The sequence below is a fragment of the Scaptodrosophila lebanonensis genome, unplaced genomic scaffold (genome assembly GCF_003285725.1).
Source record: "Scaptodrosophila lebanonensis strain 11010-0011.00,11010-0021.00 unplaced genomic scaffold, SlebRS2 tig00000001-arrow-pilon, whole genome shotgun sequence".
Taxonomy (NCBI): Eukaryota; Metazoa; Arthropoda; class Insecta; order Diptera; family Drosophilidae; genus Scaptodrosophila; species Scaptodrosophila lebanonensis.
In genome coordinates this window covers 26,831,961-26,856,299 of record NW_022060529.1, presented here as the reverse complement: position 1 = coordinate 26,856,299, position 24,339 = coordinate 26,831,961, and the positions used below count along the sequence as shown (strand labels likewise).

Here is a 24,339-nt window from a genome sequence, read left to right as displayed (position 1 = left end):
TTTAAAACGATTTAAATATCCAGCCTGTAGCCAAACTCGTTCCCACCATTTTATATTCACGCCGAACAACAAAAGTGCTGACATCAAACACTTCAAACGAACTAAGTTGATTACCAGTTGGTATATAGATATAAACTCTAATGCAATATCGGCACATGAAATGCAATATCAATCCAGAACTACCAAAAATTGTTCGATGACAAATCCGTTCGAAGCACATGGATGGTTTTTTCGGAAAGGGGGAAGTTCTGATTGGTAGACTGGGCAATGCAAGCTAGCATTCCATTTCTGGCCAACCTATCGACGCACGCCTAAGCTGAAGCAAATTTTCGTAACTCATTAGAGTTACTTGAGTTTTATACTATACACATAAACTGCATTCATGCTGAGCTGCAACAGAAGTTTTGTTATTGATGCATTGGTTCAAGCAAAAACTGCACGCACTGCATAGATATTTATCCGATGAAAGAGTATGCAATTACACCTTTATTTCTACCTTCTACAGCTACAAAAATTGCATGAGCACTTTTCACAATTGTGTAATATTCGAACACTATTTGGAAGCATGGTTCTGGATCGTGCATTTCTCAAAATATGTCATTTGCCTCGGAGGAAGAAATGTTGCCATCTTCTGGCAGTTTTGAATGTCCCCAAACAGTAAGAGCATTTCAAGCAGCACTATGTCATTTGGCACCTACTGGCCTGATGTTTTGTTTGCATTCATCGCGGCCAACGTTTCTGCGCTTGGTGTGCTGGCAACGCCGACTACGGCCAACAGCCATAGTAACCTGGTAATCCGGCCTGAGACAGTTAACCTGACTTGCTGCTGCTGCTGCTGGTGGTGGTGGTAGTGGTCTGCGTCTCAAGTGCCTGCTTTATTTTGTAATTATAATTCTTTTCCTTTTTCTGTTTTGCCATCATCGCATTTTGCATAATCAACGCACAACTAACGCGGAGCAGCTTTCAACTGCGGCCCCGTGTATCGTGCTTGGTGTTCCTAAAAGTATGCAGCGCACGTGTTTATTTGCTTTTTAAGTTATGTGCATGTGTGTGTCAGTTGGCAAGAGAGAGGACAGTAAGAGAGAGTGAGAGTGTTTGAGTGTGAGCAGGGGGCGCAGAGGCAGCTCTGTGTGCGTTTGTATGTGTGTGTGTGTGTGTGTGTGAGCGCGCGCGCTTGCGACATAATTAAGTCAATCTTGTTGTTGACGTTGCGTTTGTTTGGGTGCTGCAGCATAATTGAGAAGCGCCGAGGAGAGCGGTAGTTGGGCGCGAGTGTGTTGTCTTTCGTTGTTGTCTATGCCTGCTTTAATTATGCGCACTGCATATTTATGTGCGGCGCTGTCCTCCATTCTAATTGGCTAACAAATTGCTTTAATTGCCTTAAAGCGTACGCAAATAACCATGTCTGTTGCATACAACTTCGTTATTGCTGCTGTTGTGTCAGCAGAAATTGAGTATTTCCTGTTTTTGTTGCACAGTACATAACATATGCCATACATCTTCGTCCATGCACTCGCACGAGGCAGTCAACCACTCAATCTTGGCCCACACCCATACCTATGTAGAGCTATGTGTACGTATCCACAACGTGGCCGGGCTAACAAGTTGGAAATGCTCAACTTTTTGGCCCAAGTACCCGACCAACTTCTATGCTACGTAGCTCGGTGCTTCGCGAGCGCGCTCAAGTAACTGTACGACTTGGGTTTTAAGGTTTTGCACTACTTAGGGGTGAATGGAGATGGAGACGGTGGTGGTGGCGGATGAAGACGGGTGGAAGGGGGGGCGGGGGCGGTAGCAGTAGCAAGAACTGCTTGCTTGGTGACAGTTTTGAAAGTTCTGCAACAACCTGGTCTCTGCTGCTATTGCCGTGCTGTTGCTGTTGTTTGTTTTCCGGGTGCATCAATCGTGCGCCTCAAGTTATGCAACCTGCTGATTAAGCCGCTCCAGCAACCTGGCAACCTGGCTGCCAGGTAGCAAGTTCGACAGTATGCAGAAAGGTAGGCATGCAGCCAGGCAGGTGCAAAAACTCAATAGAGCGCATAATGTACGCAAATAAAACAGGTGAGTGCATTTTGCATGTGTCTGCCTCTGAATTCTTGTCCGAAAAAGTCTGTCTGTCTGCCTGCCTGCCTGCCTACGTGGGCGTGGCTCTTATGCAAATGCAAAGGACTCGATATGGATACGGATATAGGAGTGCATGCATACATACATATATGCACGCACACGTGTAGTTGTGACTGCTAATGCAATTTTTGACTGACTTTAAGTTAGACGTAAGACGATGTCGCCATAGGCTTTGTGTTTGTGATGCTGCAAAGCATTTTTAGACATACCAACTCTCTTATTCCCTGTCCCTCCTTTGCCTCCTCTTTGTGAGTCTTGACTGAAGCTGTTTAGGCGCAAATTGCATTTGTAGCTGCCTAAGAGCAGGCAAGGCTTTCTTGGCACAAAAAAGGCATTTACTTAAATTAATTGCATGCGCTCTGACTTTGCGCTTTTTAAAAAGTTTCTCCTTGGCACAAGAAACGCAAATTCGTACAAGTTTATGCATGACTGTCTTCGTGATATGTGTGATAAGCATTAATTTCCTTATGTTGGGTGTAATTTTAACAATTCGCAAACAAAAACTACGAAAACTGAATAGGGATTGTACATTCGATAGACCTGCAAAGGTTCAAGTATTTCTTCTCGAACTATTTAAACACCATTCTGTTTGCTAGAGTATTTGGTAGAAAAATAAAAATGGATCATGATACAAAATTCTTTATTTTGGCAAATTTAGATTCAAATTTATAGCCTGTACTTGTACTTGAAGTATAAAATTGTAAGCATGGATTTATTAAATCTGGCATCGGTATAGATATTTCTATCAAACGTGGTACGCAGGTTCAAACCTTTACAAAACCACATGTGAAGTTATTGAACCCATAATAAAATATTATGGAAAAGGAGCGACAATAAATTAGTCGTTTAAGTCTATATAATATTTTTGATAAGACTTACAAATATTTGACTACGGAATGCAACTGCTCCATATTATACAAATTTCTTGTTTTATGTTTCACTAAAGAAATTATGAAATATTATATTGTTGTTAGCTTCTACAACATTAGTTTAAATGAATAAAGACAATTAAAAATGCTATAAATCTTGAGTCTACAATCTGTACCAAGCGCAATAGCTAGGTTGGGGGAAAAACGATTTTAGTTGAATCTAAACTAATTATACCCTGTACCCTAAGGGTACAAGGGTATATTAGTTTTGTGCGAGTGTACATGTAACACACAGAAGGAGGAGTGGTAGACCCCACAAAGTATATATATTCTTGATCAGCATGACAAGCCGAGCCGATATAGCCATGTCCGTCTGTCCGTCTGTCTGTATGAACGCAAGGATCTCAGAAAGTATAAGAGCTAGAATAACCAATCTTGGTATATAGATTCTCCTGAGCCCGAGAAAAGACGAGTTTGTTCATTTTTCCCGGTCCCCCCCTATTAACGATTTTCTATAACTCCCGTAATTCTTGGAATTTTGAACTAAAATTTGGTAGATTATATATCCGTATACCAAGTTTCATTATGATAGGTTGATCAGAAAGGAAGTTATACCCATATAACCAGGCCCAATGCACACATACTATATATACATATGTACAAGTACATAAACACGCAGAGACACGATTCGGATGTAAATGTAAATGTATGTATGCATGCATGGAATATTTTATATTTAATTTAGTTAATTAATTAAATTAATTAAATTAATTTATTCAATTAAATTTATTTATTTTTTTGTGAGATGGTACAGGGTATTTAAGAGTTGAGCCTGCTTGAGCCGTTCTTGTTTAAACCTTATTTCTAGAAATATTTATAAGGTAAGAAGCGTAATACTTTAAAAAGTGAAAATAAAAGTTTTAAGAACATTTGGAGACAATTTATTGAACAATAGGGAATTCTACAGTGGAGTAAGCCGGACAGTGAAATACCTGTACCCAAACAAACTAGTTAATATTAATTACGTGTCTCACACTATAATCGCGCGCACCTGGTTCTACCCGGTTCGATAATACTCTATTATTGAAAAGACGAACATTATTTTTTAATAACGTATTTTATAGAATGATTTACTTTTGGCATCTGCCTTCTGTGATGAATAGAGACTCATAGTATTTGAAGATATATAAGTACATACTTTTCAGCGTAGGTCTTATCATAAAAAGAGGAGTGCACTGCTAACTCATGAGATCGTTAGTGTGCAACTTTGTGTGTATGTATGTACATATCTATGGTCGGTCGCGGACCCTCCCCTTCGTTGTAAACATGCGTGCATTCATAAATCGGAGTATGCTTTCAGGAGCTGCTCACAGAATCAAAGCTGCAGTGACAGGCATTTACAGAATTTGGTCTGCACCCGGTGTGGAAAGTCTGTGACATGCAATGATAAAATGTTTCTTGGTTCTTGTATCCAGCTGGCAGTTGGCTAAAATATGCAGAAACACACATCAACTTCAACAGGAGCAGGGAAAGAAGGGGGAGGAATGACAAGAACTTCAAACAAGACAAACACAACATATTTGTGTACGTACATACATAAGTAAGTAGCTGGACAACTTTTACTGCACATACTTGCCACGAATTCAAATTTGTATTAAACAACAAAAAAACAAGTCGAATGCATGGCACCCGACTCGTGTGTGCCCTGAATACCCTATACTATATTCGATGTTATTATTTAAATTTCCAATCAAGGGCGAAGTGAAATACTAATAGAACATTCACGTTAAAAAATTACGATTACGAGCAATAAATTATTAATAGAGCGGCTTTAATTCCTAGTAAAATATTCATGTGATTGTGCTTTCATATATAGGAATAAACTTTTTCCTTTCTTTTTCCATCATCTTCTTCTTCTGATTTAATCTTTTGATGAAACGTTAATTGTTAAAGTCAATATGTGTATATTTCACATTATAAGGCGTTTATTTTAATTTGTGTATAAAACCGTTATAGGTTTACTTACTTATTTCTTTACTTAAAAAGTATGCGCGGGTTTCAAACTTAATATTACGCATTTGCATAAATACATGTACATACATATACATATATACTACATATGCAAATGAAATTTATAGAATCCCAGCCAAGGCATGTTTTTTCTGGTCCTACGATTTATGTAATAGTTTTTGAAAAATAAATAATATGTGACGTGCTACAAAGCAGTTTGTTTTCAGTTTCCTAAGCCATATTATGTTTAATATTAAGAAAATGTTCGGGAAAGTTAATTAAAAGTTAGGATTAATACCACTTTTTGTTATTTTGTTTTGTTTGATGCTTTTACTGCTGTCTCGCAGTATAGTTAGTTTTGATTTTTCAAATTTGTTGTTTTTATTAAATTGCGTATTGTAATATATATGCGTATTTTAATGTATATTTCATATTGCCAAAAATTTCATCTTAATTTTGATTTGTGTAAAATGTAAGTTTTTCTGAATATTTTCTTAAAACTTGTTGGTCATTTGAAATTGATTATGTTTTGAAAATTATTAAGTATGTTTAATACTAAGCCAATTGTTATAAAAGCTAATTAAAAGTTTGGATTAAGACCATGTTGTTATTAGTTTTAAATATTACGTAAGTAATATGAGCGCACATACATCAGCTAGTTCATTTTAAATATCTCCCTTGGTTTTTCACCCTAATATTTAAGCCTATTTTCTATGAAAAGGTATTTTTTCAAAACACCGATGCATCGCCAATGCATTTGTTTATCAACATCGATTAGTTTGCAGCTATATCAACAATCGATTGTTCCCTTTATAAATAAGAGCATTTTCTTTACACCAGGTACATACTCTTTACATATGTACTTACATGTACTATATAATAAGAATAATAAGACGAATCGATATACAAACACGCCTTATTATTGGTATTAATAAGAAACTACAACAACGCTATCACAGAGATATCAAAAATTGATGTTGTGAAAATAGCAAAGTTAATTAGCTTCACCGGGTGGTTGAACCTATACTACTATAAAACTAAGGGGATTATATTGTTATATGGGTTTCTAAGGCTAGGCCCAGTGATCTCAACGTAATACCTTACTTCGTAGAGTTCCAACACTTATCAAAAGGTAGTCACCGCAAACGTAAAAATAAAGTTCGTCAAAACGACAAATGGTCTCTAATTTTGATACCTCGGTTCCAAAGAAGTAGAAGTACGTATCTAACGTGCAGAAGTATTAACGTGATAAAAGAAATTATTACGGCCTATTTCAGTCGCTTGTATAAATCCAAGTAAGGGCAGAGTCGAAAACCTAAGAAATATGTTCCACAGTTTATGGTATGTTCCCAAATTTATAAGCTGCAATATTTTACAGCACATTTAAAAGAAACCCTTTCTTTTATTTTATGCTGCTACGTTCCAAAAGGAAGCATGCAAGTTATAACTTAAATATTGATATTAAGATGCAATGAAGCATTCGTAGTATCCGCTTTTGATTCTCTAAGTATAGGGTGTTAAAAATTAACTACGAAAGTTGTCGTTGACATCGTGGCGAATGGGTGATGTAGAGAAATTTTCGTAAATCCATTCTCCTGCTTTGAATTATGCTCAGAAGAACCGCGAAAAGTTTAATTATTAAATAAATAACTTAAATTATGCGCATTTCATTCTGTTAATGAAAAAGTGCATACGCCAAAAATTTAATTCGCATGTAAAGTTTGTGTATTTGTTGGTATGTGCTCGTACGATTGTGCATACTTGTATGTGTATACACATATAGTATATATATGAGCACGATTCGGGCAATGTCGAAATATGTGCAGCATATTTCAACTTTGGTTTTTTAAATTCTGCATTGCGGTTTTTGGCATGTGACAAAAGCATATGCATTTTTGTATTGTATACTATAAGTACTTGTATGTATGTACATATGATGGCGATTGCGCTCCACACGGTTTACGAGTGGAATATTTGGCTTAACCCGTTTATTTTGCTGCTTTTTAGTTGTTTTGTAAATATTTATCGATTGGCTATGTATCACACGTTAATTAAGTGCGCCAGTATTTGCAGCGGTTTATTTGCATGTTCGCCTCCCAACACCACCTCCGAACTCATAACGTCATTGGTATGACTGCCCCAAAACGTTCCCGTCTCGAATTTAATCTGCCGCTAACGACGTCGATGGTGATGATGATGATGATATTGATGATGTCATTACCTCGTTGGCTGGCAAACTTCGCAACAGACTTAGCGCCTAGAGTCAAAGTCAATAGACACAACTGCCGAAGTTATGAAGCTGCCCTGACAAATTTCTGAATAAAAAACAAACCGACAACAAGAAACTGAAGCCACGACAAAACAAGATTTGAAACAAACTTGGCCAGTGGAGTGGAGAGGAGAGACAGAAATGAGGTTTTCTACTGTTCGAAGTTGGCCAAGAGATTTTCGGCCATTGATAGGCACATTCAGTACGCATTACGCATGCAGACAGGCATAAAGACATACAATGTGATAAGTAGGAGAGGGCAGTATGGCGTGAATATTTATTGGCAGGCGCATTTGCGATTGTGTTTGATTTGGGAGTGGGCAGCTGAATGTAAAGTTTTGTGTAAGTAGTCCTTTTCCGATAAGTCTGAGCTGGCCGGAGGCTACAAATAGTTCTATTACGTGTTAGGCAAATAGGGGAAATGCCGAAGGAAAAAATTGAAGGGTGTTTTTAAGTAGAAATACACTTGATAAAGCAATTACATTTTTAAACACGCATGCATTGCATTGCTACGATCGCTCTTCTAAGCAATCCAAATTTAATTACAAACCCATTTGCAAATACTTTCCATAACTCCCGTAAATCTTAGAATTTCGAATTCAATTTGGTAATCACATTTGGTTAGTGATTATGTGCCCGTAATGGGTCAATTACGAAGAAAGCTATAGCCATAAATGTAACATCTGCCTATGCTGCCTTGACTTAATTCTGTACTGCTCACATACTACACGCAGTTAAATAGTGAATAGGCTCGATTCTGATAGGAATATATGATGTAACAACTGTACAAAAACATACTATAAGTCACCAGTTTTGTATGTATGTTATGAATATTTTTGTTTAATTAATTAATTTTGTTTTAAATTTTTTATTTTTATTATTTTCGATATGCTGTGTTTTTTTTTTTGTTTGTGGGCACGGCAGGGCATTTATAAGAGGTGGGCCCGCTAGCATTCCTTCCTTCCTTCTTCGGGTACAGGGTATACAAATTGATCTACTTGTACTTAATTAATTAAAACTTGCTGAGGAATATAAACATTGTTGTTAACTATGAGGCCAACAACAATAGCTACATTGAGCACTTGAACGTACAAAAAGGTGTGAAAAAAATGATATTGTTAGAAACAAACTTTTAAGCGTTTTTTTTTAAAGAATGTTTCCCTTTTTCACTCATTTAAAAATTGTCGGCAATTATATTTAATTAGAGTAAGTGTGAGCCCGCATTGCACAGCCAATAGCTACATACACTGGTTATTAACAATTTAAGCAAAGCAAAAAACATAAATGATTGTGCTTGCTTCTCGCAGCGCACAAAACTCGACATAATTATAAATAAATTGATGACGTAACGTGCATATTGGGAGCAAACAAGACAGTGCGGCATGCGGCAAGTTTTCGAGGTCAATGCTTTGGCGGCTTGCTTACAGCGATGACGTCACAAGGTAACCGACGTGCTGTACACTCAACGCTAAGCAATGTGTACATACATATGCATATGTACATATGTATTGAAATATTTCCCAACAATTACAATAGGCAAAAAGTGAGTGAGAAAACTGTCTGCTTCAAGAGCGCGGAAATAAGTGTGGGAGTGCTTTTGCAAAGAAGAAATTCTGTTTTCTACGAAAAATGTTGCAAAAACGTCCGCATAGACTGTAAAGAGCAAGACAGAGAGAGAGAGAGAGCAATAGAGCGGGTTAAAGCAAGAGAGTTTAAAATGCCGCTGTATTGTATGCTTTCTTTAAATGTTGAACATTGAAGTTTTCTTCAACACTCTCTCTAATCATTTATCTTTGGTAGCTCTTCTTCTTATTAATTTTTATTGGCATTCCGACTTAAACGACAAGACCTCGCTGCTGTCAATAAGTATTTCAATTATGACAAGTTTTTATTGCGCTTAAGCAGTTTGGAATTGGTGGGAGTCGGGAGAATTTGTTGTTCTTGTTGCATTGCGTATTTCATATTTTTGAGTCATGGGTGGGCGCAATGGATCTGCATGCATGGAACATGCGTAATGAATGTTTATGTTTATCTGAATTGTTATTGTAGCTCATCAACACATACGAGTATAGAGAGTTTGTGCGCTGGATGTGGTATATAAGCAGTTTTTTGGTGCATTTCAGTATGTATTTCGATATTCAGTTTAGAAACAAATTAAGGGAAACCGGTTAAAAAACAGTGTGCATCCAGCTTGACATAAAGAAAATTTATCGGTGCTAAGTGTTCGGAGTAGAATAATTAATTTCAGTGTAGAATAAATATAAATGCCTTTTAGCTTGCGACTAATATGTTATCAGTGTGCTTGAACTCTCTCTCTCTCTTCAAGATCAACCCGTTCTTGCTTTCACTTGCAGATAGAGCTTTCTAATGCTTGGCCATGTTCTCGTACTTTATTTCTAGACGGGTTCCAATATAGTGATGTTAAATTAATTGACTACGACAATATTTTCGTGTTTAGTGTAAAGATTCATTCTCAAAGAAATTACTAATTTGCAATCAAGAATAACAAATCTATCCATTTTTGTACATATGTATGTATGTAGGTATATAATGGAGAAAATATTGCTTTTCTTATTTATTTTACGATGTATTAAGTGAGCAGTATGCTTTACATAATCTCCAAAAACGTTTATTCTAAATTTGATTAAAATGTAAATGAAGTTGTATTGCTGTTGCTTTTTAGCTGCGATTGTAGCTTCGTTTTGCATGAGAGTTTGTATGCGTGCCGGCATCGATTGCTTGCCCGCTGTTTGGCGTTTTCTATTTTAGATGGCAAAGCAGCTGTACATAAAAACCCATGCTAATAGCAATAATAACAACAAAAGCAAGCAACAAAAGCAAAAGAAAGTGGCGCAACAACAACAAAACAGCATGCTTGGCAGCCAAACAAACAGAGGTGTCCAGATATACATATGTATGTACATTGTATATATTCAGACATATACATACATAAACATACATACATACATACATACGTGCACGAGACGGCATGCCTTGAGTATTTGAAACGTGTGTGTGTGAGTGAGTGTGAGAGAGCGGGAGCGCTACACAGTTTTTTTATGGCGTTTGGCTTTTGCGGGCCTCAACTAATTTTGTCGATGATGACGATGATTTCATGCGAGCACCAAACGAGCCACAACTTTCAGTTATATTCCAAGCGTCAAAGCAAACGGACGTGCACCGCGCTGCACAACAGAACACCAGTGCACATAAGAGAAACATATATAGAAACAAATAGAAAACAATCCAAATATACGCACACATTCATACATAACAGTGCAAAGGCGCACCGTGTACTTAATATTTCCACATTTGATTCTTCATTGAAAGTCGCAGTCGAAAAACGTCAAAAATGTCCGCACGCCGCGTCACAGTCGGTACACGCGTCTCGCGCGCCAGTAATTCCACGCCCGTGGGCGGCGCATCGACGTCCTCGCGTATAGGGGCCACCAGCCCCACCAGTCCGGCGCGTACCACCCGCCTACAGGAGAAAGAGGAGCTGCAGCACCTGAACGATCGCCTCGCTTGTTACATCGATCGCATGCGCAACCTGGAGAACGAGAACAGCCGGTTGACTCAGGAATTGCATCTAGCACAGGACACTGTGAACCGTGAAACGTCCAATTTGAAGGCGGTCTATGAGAAGGAGTTGGCCGCCGCCCGTAAGCTGCTCGACGAGACGGCCAAGGAGAAGGCCAAGCTGGAGATCGATATCAAGCGCTTGTGGGAAGAGAACGACGACTTGAAGGCAAGGTAATGCGGCTGGGCAAGAGTTGCTTTATCAGCTCGTAGTGATGTCATTTATGTGACTGTGTCTGTGAGTTTATTATGTGATTGTCGGCATATGGCCGGATGATGTCATGCAACGCACATGCTTCCTTTCTCTTGGTCTTGGTCTTGCTCTCACTACTGTTCTCACTCTCTCAGCGGGTTGTTTATTTTTTGTATTTACACATGGTAGCAGGCGCTTCGAGAAGCATCTAAAAACGTTCCGCATTTATGTATAAGCTTTTTGTATTTTTCGTTTTTTGTTTTTGCCACATTTAATGCAAATGCCAAGTTTAATCGCCCGAGCCGGCACTCTATGTGCTAATGAGTAGGCAAAATAAGCACAGCTGCGTAGACAAAGTTTCTCGTCTTAGCGTTGGTCAGACGCATCGTAATTCAAGCCCTAGCCAAGGTTATACACTTAGACAACAAACAAATGGAGTAGGGGGAGAGGGAAAAAAGCCACAACCGAAAACCGAAAAGCAAACGAGCAACGCTTTTATGATGTCATTTAAACAAAAATATAGCGCGCGTTTTTCTTTCATTGCGTTTTGGGTATTTGGCCACATGTAATACCGGTTGGTTACCACCATACTTCCTACCTATGTACGTGTATGTATACAAACGACATCGGCGATGATGTCAACAAACGACGCCACATTCCATTTGTACAATGTTTGGATATTTGGGTCTGCGTGCGGTTTGCCGTTTGTTGGGCCTTCTGCGTGTGTTATCATCCAAGGCAATATTTATTTTTGGTATTTATTGAGTGACGCCTTTTGTTTCAGCCATTGCTTTAGCGTTCCTGCTCTACATGATGGCTTTAACGTAGATTCCGCATTATTATTTTCGAGTCACAAAGAACAGAGATTACAATCGAAGATATGTATGAGCTTATGGCGCCATATGCTGGCGATTTTCGCTGTTGGGCAGTTGGGTGGGCATTTGGTTCGAATAGGCTTTGTTGTGGCTTTTTAAGGCTGTACAGAATGTCACCTAAACCAGCTAGGTTTAATTTCCAGCTCATAGGATTTAATTGCATGTGTATCTAAATACTATAAGAAACTCGAAACGAGGAATTGTTTCTCTTTTAGTAACTTCACTGATAATTTTAAAACTTAAAATATAGTACCAACAGTCGATTTATAAAGGAATCTTACAACATATCTCTAAATAGACAGCAAATCAAGTCGCTTCCAAGTAGAACACAAAAATAAAAAATGTTTTAATAAATTAGGTCGTTTGCTTGACGCGTTTTGGGGCACACATTTAACACGCAGACATACATAGCGTGCAAGTAAATAAATAACCTTGGGCTCTTTGCTATTTTTGTACAACGCTGCTTGCTGATTAGCTAGAAAAATTGTTTATTTACTTTTTTGTAATGCAGCAAAGCGAACACGGAAAACATTGGGGGAGGGGGCTTAGCTGACTTAAAAGGCGACGTCGTAATATCATCATGTATGGCTACAAAACCGAGCACAATAGATTTCAATTTATATGCAACCGGTATGGAGTAATTAAATTTGTATCGTTATTACTTGTTGCTGAGCTGTAGGTATGTACGATCGAAAATTGAGCAAAAAACGTGTTACCCACGAGAGCCATCGCGATAAATCGGGCGACTGGCAACAGACGACACATGAATTTTAAGTAGCAAGCGAACTCATGAAATAAACTAATATTATTTTTGTTGGGAAAAATACGAAAGAATTTAAATTCTAAAATAAAAATTGTTTGAAACAGAAGACATTAATTATGCGCTCGGGCAAGGGCAAGCGGTCGCAAAGGAGGGGGCTAAGTAGCCGGGAATCATAAATAGCCGAACTATTTAATGCTAATGGCATTTGACAATTCCAAGGTATTTTTGGAGAGGGCAGAAGCATAAAGAAAAATCAAGCAGATGTGAGCAAACGAGTTCTCATGCAAATGACAAATAAATTATCAATAAAATAATAGTAAAAATATCTCTGAGAGCTTAATCACAAAAGAGAGTGTGAGCGACTCGCGATTTTGTGCGGTTGGCAAATTATTGACGTCATGAGAACCTGCTGATAAGCAAATTGTTATAGCGATTACTCATTTTTCTAATCATTTGCTCTCTCTTTCTGTTTTCTCAGACTAGATAAAAAGACGAAGGAGGCAACCGTAGCCGAGAATAATGCACGCCTCTATGAATCTCGATTCACCGAAATCAATGGCAAGTACAACCAAGCCTTGGCCGACCGCAAGAAGGCTGATGACCAGGCCAAGGAACTGGCAGCAGAAAATGAGCGCCTGCGCCGACAGCTGGATGATCTGCGGAAGCAGTTGGAGGCGGAGACATTGGCCCGCGTCGATCTGGAGAACCAGAACCAGAGTCTGCGCGAAGAACTGGCCTTCAAGGAGCAGATTCACGGACAGGAGTTGACGGAAACACGCTCGCGCCGACAAATTGAGATCAGCGAAATCGATGGACGGCTGGCCCGGCAGTACGAGGCGAAGTTGCAGCAATCACTGCAGGAGTTGCGCGATCAGTACGAAGCACAGATGCGTGCCAATCGTGAAGAGATCGAGCTTCTGTACGATAATGAGATACAGAATCTGAAGGCGGCAGCAGCGCGCGCTGCTCAGGGCTCAGTACATGCTACAGAGGAGGTTCGTATAATGCGTACCAAGATTGATGGACTCAATGCTAAGCTGCAGGACCTGGAGAGCACAAATGGAACGCTAAATGTAAGTACAGAGTGAATTAAACTATTTCAACCGGATACATAATTAATTGTTGATATTTTAAACTTCATGATAGAGTCGCATACGTGAATTGGAGAATCTCTTGGATACTGAGCGTCAACGTCACAATCAGTACATTGCGTCCTTGGAGGCCGAGTTGCAGCGCATGCGTGATGAAATGGCGCACCAATTGCAAGAGTATCAGGATCTGATGGATATCAAGGTATCACTGGATCTAGAACTCGCTGCATACGACAAATTGCTCTGTGGTGAAGAGCGTCGTCTAAATATAACTTCACCCGGACGCCCTGGCACTGACTCGGGCATCTCCAGCAATGGAACACACTTGACCGCCAGTGGTTCGCGATCTGGACGCGTAACGCCTAGCGGACGCCGTTCGGCCACGCCTGGAATTTCGGGCTCTGGAGCCGTCAAGCGACGCCGCACGGTGATCGACGAAAGCGAAGATCGCACCCTGTCTGAATACTCTGTAAATGCGGCCGCAAAAGGTGAACTTGAGATCATCGAGGCAGATACCGAAGGACGTTTCATTAAACTGCACAACAAAGGCACCGAGGAGATTAATTTGACGGGTTGGCAGCTTACACGCATTGCCGGCGACGAGGAACTAGCCTTCAAGTTCTCCCGTGGCTCCAAGGTTCTAGGCGGCGCTAGTGTGACCATCTGGTCCGTGGATGCGGGTGCAGCACATGACCCACCAAACAATTTGGTGATGAAGAAGAAGTGGCCCGTCGCCAATTCCATGCGTAGTGTGTTGGCTAATGCCGACAAAGAGGTGAGAGTCTTGTCGATTTACAACACGTGCGGCACCTGCGACATCTGCCGACATTGCCAGCACCTCGAGTTTGTGCTCGACCAGTACGAAACACGTTAACACAAGCCCTAAGAATGTTTCAACTATTCGTTTTTCCCCTCTTTCTTTCAGGATGTTGCCAGCTACGACCGTGTGCGTGCAAACGTTTCCAGCCACGTCTCCCGGCATAGGTCCAGCGGCACCCCCAGCACGGGTTTTACTCTCGGTTCCGGCGCGGGTTCCACCGGTGTGAGAAGTCTGTTCTCGTTGTTGTTCTAGACAGCTAACCGAACGGAAAGTACCGTACACATCCATACAGAGACTCACAGACTCGCACGAGGACGCGATACTCACTCAGACACAAACACATCATCAGACATCGGCTTGATGCATATCTAAGAACGCGTGAGGCGCTCAAAATGCTACTGCAAGAGTGCAATTTACAATACAAGTACAACAAGAACAACACTTATAACACACTGCTCTATGTTATATGCTTAAGAATTTCAACTTTTTTTGTAATTTATCATTTTATGGAAAATGCATTTGATAAATCATATCGTAAATAAAAGGCAAGAAAACGTGAAAACCAATAAACGCAGTTAATCGGCAGTCAGAGTGACCAAGACTCAGGTATGTACGAGTATATAACAAATTGGGAGCCGTTTACGCTTCAAAGATTGCCAAGGGGATAAGCAGGAATCAAAGCGGCTTAGAGTGCGCATCAAGATTATCAGTGTGAATATAAAACTTTTGCCAGCAAAGCATGGGACAGGCATAATGGACACTAAGCGGACGAAATTAGATAGACAACTAGCAGCACCAATGAAGGTACTAAACGAGGAGTGGCCTAATGAAAAAAATATTACAAACTGATTACAAGCTAAACTATATCATACAGATGAACGCAAATCCTGTTGCGGCTAATTCGGATGAAAAGGTGTTCATGACTCATTACTAGACAATAAAAATGTCTAGTTTGACTTTAATAAAATATATACATATTATATATATATATCGGATCGATAGTTTTACGGAGTAAGACTTTCATTTGAATATTGGGCTGCATTCTTCAAACTCTGCTGATTATTTGCGTATGGACATAATATACACTATAGCCGCGACGATCGCACAGTGTTTACAAAGACAATAGAGACTCAAACGCGAGCACGTGGATTTTAAAAATTACATTCAGCGGTCATATATCTTTATAATTGCTGCTATGTTGTTTTTTCTTTCTTGGCATTTGCTTCGATAAAGCTGCTATATTTAAATATTGCCATTTAGAATGTTAACATTTATTTACTTTAGAATGCTAGTATAATATTGCTCTGAATATAATGCGACCATTTTAAGCGATGCTGTATAGTATAAGTTGTGCACAAATACTTGTATTTGACGACTTCGTGAAAATCCGATTTTGTGAATTCTTGTGACGCCGTGAATTTGCGTGAAGGCAAAACTGGTGGCTCATCCCACTGTGCATATTTTAGCCCTATCATGGCTCCATCGCCACTTCCGGTTGCCGTGGATTTGTTGCATTGTAATGCGCAAGCAGTGCCATAGTAGCTGCTACTAAGACAACTTAAGTGAGCTTGAGTGAGCGCCGAGCTCAATGGGCGAGCTGAGAAGAATACTACAGAGTGGAGCAAAGTAGACAGGCAGACTGACGGGAAACTTCAAAGTAGTAACAGAAAGTTGTGCCTTGGCGCACGTTTGCATGTGCATAATAGGATTAGTCAAAGTAATAAGCTGTAGGTGAGTGTGTGTTTGTGTGTGTCCGGCTGTAGGTGCTGTTGGTGTGCCTGTTTATGTGTGTGGGCGGGCATAGGCGCTGCTTTTGTCGCTTTGAAATGCAAATCTGGGCGACATAAAAGCCAAAACGACGAGGTATGCACAAACGCGTGTACTCTAACCGTTTCTCTAGCCATAACCCTAGCCCACAAACACACACATACTCAAACTTTTTACTGCTGCCTACAAGTATGCAACATATTTTCGTGTGCTGCCCTGCGATGCACGAGGAAAAACTATGTAAACAAACTTAACCCTTGGTTGCCGGCTTTTATAGGCGATGGAGGAGAGGGTGAGGACCGAGAAGACTTGCCATAAACAAAATGCGCTGAGACAACACTTAAGTCGGGCATATGTAAAATTGTAGACGGATGGGAGGGGGGCAAGTGGTAACGGGTTGCCGCCTGGTTTTGGCTTATTGTGGTTTTTCGGGCTATTTTCGTGACTATTTGCAAGGAACTTTTTCATTTGGTGCAAGCGACCACAGAACATCCGGTTGGCGGCACTCTGCAACTTAAGTGCACACGCTTATCGGCCGAAACCACACATACGAGCACAAACACACAAACACTAACAGACTTTTCGGTTTAGGCCAAGATTTGGCATCGAGCGACAGCAGTTAGTTGGTAAGTGGACTTTGAGTGACCTTTTTTGTGGTTTTTGTGGGCGTGGCTGCTCGAAGAAGGCTGGGAATGGGTTCATTGTGGCAAGACGAAAGTTCAACACACAATAAAATTATGCAAATCTACGGATCAGCCGTATAAAATTGGTACACTCTTGCTCAACAATGGCAAGCGAGCACTGAACTCACACATTCACGCTATGCATATACGTGTATAAATCATTGTAGGTATGTTCAGATACATACATGTGTATATAAAAAGACTTGTTTAGTTTAAGTTTTTCTCGGCTTTGCTGGCATGCAAATTTTATTTCTAAGGAGTAATTAAGAGTAATTTTCAATTACATAGACTTCGAAGTATAAAATGAAGATATGGTAGACTTAGGATTCACCGGATAATTACACTCTGTACATGGAATGTACAAGGGGCAGAAGGAGGCGTGGCAGACTCAACAAAGTGTATATAGTCTTGATCAGCATGACAAGACGAGTCGATCTAGCCCTGTCTATCTGTCTGTCCGTCACTCTGTATGATCTGGATCTCAGAGATTATAAGAGCTAGAGACACCAAATTTTGCACATTTTGTTTTTTGTTGCAAATAAAATTTGTGCCATATACAAGTAAAGTCGACAACACGTTCATTATTATGAAGCACTATTTCGCCTTAAAATGGATCTGGGTTGGATTTGTTGAAGTTTTTTCATTGATCATATGCATAAGTTATTTTTTAAATGCATCGTGCATTATTTAATCTAAATTGTAATTTTTGGCCCCCCTTTGGTAAAAGCTGCCTACGCCCTTGCAGAAAGACCTTACATAAGTTTACCAAACTAAGTATATATACATAGAAACCATATCAAATAAATCGAAATCAGTTGTCCTTATTTTGCGATTCTCTAAATTGATATTTTCTTGGACTTTCGATCAAAAGGCATAAGATGCTTTTCTAATCTGAGCACTCCTGGAACAATTGCCCAATTTGATAATCTTACTGAAAGTATTTTAGTCTGTCATAATTTTAAATAATGAAAATACGGGCCAGTTTTTCTATCGCACCAATGGTAGAACCTCTAGGCAACTGTAAATTTTATACCCCTTACCGGAAGGGGAAAAAGGGTAGATTAGGTTTGTGGAAATATATATTTTTGGTTGAACGTCTGGATTTCGAATAATAATTAATAAAGAAGCTTATTGATAAATACGGTTGTACTTAATAAACGGAATGGCACAATTGTCTTTGATATTCGAAAATGCATAAAACTCATAAAAACCACCCAACTACATTAGAAGCGTCATTTCCTTACCATAGATTTACTAGACATACAAGAACATACGTAGTCAATTTTGTTAACTCTTTGCCAACTTAACTGTCATTAGCAGCGCTTTAATGAGCTGCCTCCATCATTTCAAACGACAAGAAACATACGCATATATCTATGTAACCCGAGGAAGAGCTAAGTGAACGCGTGAATGTGTGTGTTTGTGGCTTAGGCCAAAAGCGGATAAGCCCCAAATAACTGCTTAATTTGTTTTCCGTCTACCCGAGCCCAGATACAGAACATTCACTGGACTCGCCTGAGAGAAGGAAAGGCCAAGCGACCACCTTTTCCGTTGTTTGTACAGGAGGCAGCTGCAGAGCAGAATTGAGGAGACAAACAAAATAGCGAGCAACCGAGCGACCAACTGTTGTTAGTATTGTTGTTGTTAGCTTGTGGACTTTAATGGACCAACCGCAGGCAAGCAAGCCTAGTAACCCACGAACTTTTGGGAGTGGGTGGATCAACATCCACCGAAAAGTAGCAATTCAAAAAGTGGGCCAAAACAGGAAAACAAAATCGCAAAATAAAAGTTAAAAAAATAGAAACTCAATGGGAATTGAGGCACCAAAAATTATTTGAAATTTTTATTTTTGCTGCCCCAATAGTCAGCATGCCAGCAAGGGTTAAACGGTCCAAGCTTGCTTATGCCTAAATCAATTTGCTGCTTGAATGATTCTTAAGCGGAGCGAGGCGAATGAGTTGAGCGAGACTGGTGAGGGTGAACATTTTGGGAAGTGGGGTCATACGAATATCCATATAGGTGCAGTGGGACATACTCGTAGTTCCCACTCCCACATTTACATGCGACAATGTGTGCGTACGTGTGCGTTTGTCATGTTTTATCGTGCTCATTTTTGGGTTAAGCTATCAGACTAAAGGGTTATTAGGCATGACGTCCTCATGTCTTCGTCGTTGTCGCTACCCTGCCCATCCTCTTGTCCTTTCACGCCATTTATAAGAGAACAAGGAAGCGGATGTGAGTGTGTGACATAGACGTGATTTGTTTGTCAAAAGCACTTAGGGAGTAGCGTTCAGCATTGGGCGACGATGATGGCTTAGGGTCTGCCGATGGCGTTGGAGTTGGCGTTATGAATAAAAAGTGGGGTTGCACTATAAAGACGCATTGTTTCATGAAGTGGCGTTAAGTAGCCGCACGCCTACTGGGGGATTGTGAACTTTAATATGCGTTTTATTAATAAAATAAATTTCGGTGCCTACACACATAAATAAATTGAATTTATGTCGCAGCTTTACCGGCCAGCAACCTGACAGCCGCCGCGCATTTTAAAGCAATTTGGGCAGTCTGCCAAGCCACTCCTCGCGTCAGCTATTTTTTAGCACACAAGCATATATGGCCGAAATTTGCGTCCTTTTAGAGCAGCACCAGTTGACCCAAAAGGAACGCTGCATTTTAGGCATACACGTATGGAATGGGAACTGAACCGACGCGTCGGGCTGCTGCACATAACGTGACGCACGTGGCCCAACAACAAAAACAATGATGTGTAGGCATCGTATTGCGCTATGCGGGGGCGTATGTACACGTCTCTTCACATGTCGAAAAAGCCACAAATCATTTTTTAATCGGAATGCATAAATCAAATATGTGAGTGCGCTCAACAAATAACGTAAAAAAGTGTTGCGTGCTTTTCGGCGCACATAATAAATATTAAATGGACAATGAACCGAATGCCAATACATTCTATGAAAAAAGCCAATTAATGCGGCATTAAAATGCCAACTAAATGATATTAGAGCCCATTATAATAGAGTGTGAAATAGTTGGTCATAAATCAGGCTGACAAACATGCGTGGACATCATAGCGTGCGTGTCTGGACAGCCAATTACATCCGAGACACTATGGACTACATACGAGCCAACACGTACGAGGTCGAGTGGGACAAAAACACAGTACACACCGCGTATAGTAAACGTATATTAGTTTCCTATGCAGTTCGTGTAGATATTTCTTCTGACACTTGTATTTTTAAAGATGAATAAATGCCAGTTGTACTAGTAGCTCAAAAATGCAAAAGTTAAAAACAGAATTATAGTAGTTTGTTTCTACATATCTAGTTATGTATGAATTGTGATTTTCAAACGGATACGAATATTTTATATATATTTACCAGGTGATTTTACCGCCTCAAATGCGCCATTATAGTTTATATTGTGAAGCATCCGACCTTTGATAGCTCAATGTGTTCTTATTTTTAATACGTTTCAATTATAATGATAAAAGGCTATATAAAGATATTGCAATTTCATGCATATAGGTATAGGAAGTAAGGATCTCATGTAAGCCATGATCAGCATAACGAGTAAAATTGACAATTTCGTAAATCAGTTAACATGAATGCTTGGATTTCGTTCGCCTAAAATGACAAAAGTTTGGGTAAATTCCCACATTCCCACAATAACGGCAGTTCATTTGATTATTTGTAATCTACTTCCATTATACTTGTATGTATATATTTACCTCTATTTTAAAATCGTTAATTTTAAGATAGCCTTATAGCTACATTTGCACCAGTGCTACGGAGATAAAGAAAAGCATATTTTACATTTTAAGTGGGGCCAATTTAATGGGCCTTCACTGTACCAATAATGTCCTGTGTGGTGGACCACTTTGGTTCAATTAATTTTTCGCTCACATTCATGGAAAATATTTGCTTTTCATTTTAATTTTTTTGGCCGAACTATACATTTAATATATAGTAGAAAGCAGAATAAAAGCTTGACATACATGTATATATGTACATATTATACATGTTGCAAAATTAACAGCACACTATTATATAGTACTGTCGGGTTTGCTCGACTGTAATAGGATAGAATCTTGTTGTTTGTTTTCTTTATCGCAAATTAATTAGATGTTTATTTATAATTTAATCCTATGTTCACTTTCCTCTTTTTACTAAGGAATATTATTTTTTAATTTTTGTTGGTCGATACTTCTCCGTTAATAAAATATTCGAAGGAAATCTTGCTGTTGTTGTTTTTTTTTTTTTAGAATCAATTAATCGTATGAAGTCAATTACATCCTTGACCTCATCGAAAATGACAATAAAATTTAATCTTTTCAGCAAACGAAATATTTTTATGGAGTCAACATCGATTATTTTGCAGCTATACTGCACACATACACGCGTGGTCATAATATTGATGTACGTAACAGCAGAAGGAAGCATTTCCGATCCCATAAAGTATATATTTTTTGAATCAGCATGACGATATAAATCGATCGAGACATACTGAGCGGACATTAACCATAAGCATACGCAACTAGTCCCTAGGCAATCATGATTTTCCCTTCCATCTCCCTCTCCCGAGAATTTCATCAACCCTGTCCATATTTTAAAAGCTACAAAAATCTATACACACGTAAATTTCATCCAAATCGGTCAACTCTAGGAAAAGTTATTAGTGAAAAATTTCACTCCAGTACTACGTCCACAAACTGCATCATCAAGTTCGCTCTTCTTCTTTTTGTTGCTGCTATGAGCGCATATAACTTAGTGTCTGGGTACAGGGTATTTCACTATCGGAGCTGTTCGACTGCAGCGTTCTCTCTTGTTTAAAATTTAATTAGAAAAATAGGTATTGGGGTTTTAGAGTTGGGTCTGCTCGGCTCGAGCATTCCATTGTTGTTTATATTGATGGCAGACACACACACTTTTGCGTCAATATAGTTTGTATTGCTACTTTTTTTATACAATGCTGCTAGTCTCGTCGACGACACCACCATGTCGGCAACTGTTAATGTGGATGTCAGCGCAAAAGATTCGAGCTTGACGCACGACATTCGACCCTCGACTCCGCAATGATTACACAAAATTAAGTGCTTGCTTCGTGGGTTTGCGTTGTAATATGTATACGAGTATCTGTCTGTAGGTGTGTGAGTGTGTCTGTGAGTGTGTCAATGTGGGTGCTGAAAAGTAGTCTCCAGTGAGGCGACTTGCTTGCGTTTTGGCAACACATCAGCGTCTCTCGTGGTTGTTGTAAGTGTGTAGCGATCTTGTTTTTGCATCTGCTGGCACAAGCAATTTTGAACGTGTAGTTATTTACTGTGTGTGTGTGTGTATGTGTTTCCTCACTATTTCCTATATTTCCAGATTTTAAACGTATTTAAGTTGTATGTAAAAAAATAGTATGTTGGAAAAACTGAAATTCTTAAGCAGTTTATTAATTAAAAAATTATTATTCACGAATGAAATATTCGTATTAATAGTTATTCGATTGCTGATTTAAAAAAAATATATGCTTCAAAACATGCTGAAATAGTTGCCTCTACTCCCATTTTTTTCAAAGTTTTATTAATCCAAAGGGTAAAGTCTTGTGTATCTGTCATAATAATAGCACTTGGATATATAACGAGATACAAGACATGTAAAGAAACATAGTTTTGCCATAATTCATGCCATGACTTGACCTCTTAGGTAACGAGAAAATCAAAAGGTTAACAATACATATTGGCGCTTGCTAATATTGATCCATTTTCTGTTCCCATTTAATTCGCTTGGACGAAACGCTCCCGAAATGCGTCGTGGTTGAGGAATTTATTAATTTCGCTCTTCACTTGCTTTCGCGGCAATTCGAAGTTGCACACTTACCAAGTAGCTGGCAGGTTATTTTAAAGCAATGTATGCAAGCAACATTTGAAACTTACCTCGAACGTTGTGAAGACGATTTTCTCGATAGAGCCAAAATAACGTTCCCAAAGCACTTGGGTTTGCTGGCGTAAGGCGAAAATGCGTTCCGCGCTTATTGAGCGCACGATATCAGGCACCTGCAATGCAAAGAGGAGAGGGCATATAGTTGGATTTCAAGTGCGTTTAACATTGCGTATACGCAATCACAGCTAAAGACTACTTGCACAAAGTAAACTGCCAGACAGACAGCACCTGGGACTAATGTATTAATTACGACGCGGAGTAAATGTGACGGCAGAAGGGTAGGAGAAAGTGTAAGGAACTGCTGAGCCACCTGCAGCACTGCCTCGGTTAGTAAAAGGGCAAGCCACGTGCATCCATCATAATTATGCATTGTAATCTTTCAATAAACTACGCACCGCAAGTGCTGCAGAGTTTAAAGAGTTTGCTTATTACATTACAAACAGGGGCAGGCGCACAAGTAGAGACGGACAGAGATAAGGAGTGAGAGAGAGAGAGAGAGAGAGAAACAGAAGGAGAATGTACGACACTGTGGACACAGTGGCGCCGTTTCCTGTTCAAGTTAACTTAATTAATTGCATTTCCTGCCAATAAACTGCAAAAACAAACATGCCCCGGCACGATGCTGGCCTCCACAACAATTGTCAAACAATGCGCCAAGACTTTGTCGCGAATGAAGTTGTAGCGACAACGAAGCGAAACAGAAGAAGGACATCGAGGACGTTGGGCAAACAAATGGTGCACGGCAAGTGAAGCATGCTACAAAAAAATTGCCCTGTAAACAAAGTTGCGCAGCACGGACAGATTGACAAGCAGACGGACGAACAGACAGGCAGCTGAACAGGCGGGCAGGAGATGGCTAAGACAAAAGTGCTCTATGTTTCAGTTGTGTTGTAGTTGCATTTGTATCGTGTTCCAAACGATCATTAGCTGGGCAAGCACGGCGTCTACATGTCATGCAAGTTTTACGTCCGTTCGGGCAACATCTGTGCGTGCAACAAAAATCTGTGCTACATTTTTCATACATTTCACGGATTGTGCACATGGTGGCTGTTTCAAGTCGTTCTCCAAAAATATGCAACCATCGTTTCCATTTATTGTAAATCGTCAATAAATGACGCGCACATGTTAGGGCTGACGGGGCAACAAACAAATGTAGGTTACTGTTTGTGCTACAGAATCTACAGAAATAACAAAATTGTAGTGGAATTTGTTGATTGTGCAGCAGTGTGGCAGTTTAACAGTTGATGCGGCCCAACTCTCATCTCTCAATCGCCGAAAAGTCGCGCGATTGTCATGCTGTTCGATATTTTAAAACAGTCCTCCTTTTTATATTTTATGCCAAAAGTTATTTGCACTATTT

The 24,339-nt window shown here is 39.6% G+C and overlaps 2 protein-coding genes across 3 annotated transcripts in view; one reads left to right on the top strand and one right to left on the bottom strand.

The window, feature by feature from the left end:
• LOC115625667 (exostosin-1) overlaps positions 1-24,339 on the bottom strand; it is an 88,622-nt gene that overhangs the window by 4,940 nt on the left and 59,343 nt on the right. Inside the window, exon 5 of the mRNA XM_030520806.1 lies at positions 22,973-23,092. Coding sequence (XP_030376666.1) covers positions 22,973-23,092 — 120 coding nt within the window. The remainder of the gene's footprint in view (positions 1-22,972; positions 23,093-24,339) is intronic.
• LOC115625677 (lamin-C) lies at positions 10,439-15,149 on the top strand. Of its 2 annotated transcripts, none has more exons than XM_030520824.1 (4): positions 10,439-11,025; positions 13,161-13,755; positions 13,829-14,548; positions 14,699-15,149. In XM_030520824.1, the coding sequence occupies exons 1-4, from the start codon at positions 10,625-10,627 to the stop codon at positions 14,843-14,845; spliced, it is 1,863 nt and encodes a 620-aa protein (XP_030376684.1). In that variant the 5' UTR covers positions 10,439-10,624; the 3' UTR covers positions 14,846-15,149. The 2 variants fall into 2 exon arrangements, with proteins under 2 accessions (XP_030376684.1, XP_030376678.1); XM_030520818.1 differs by having other exon boundaries at positions 13,829-14,631.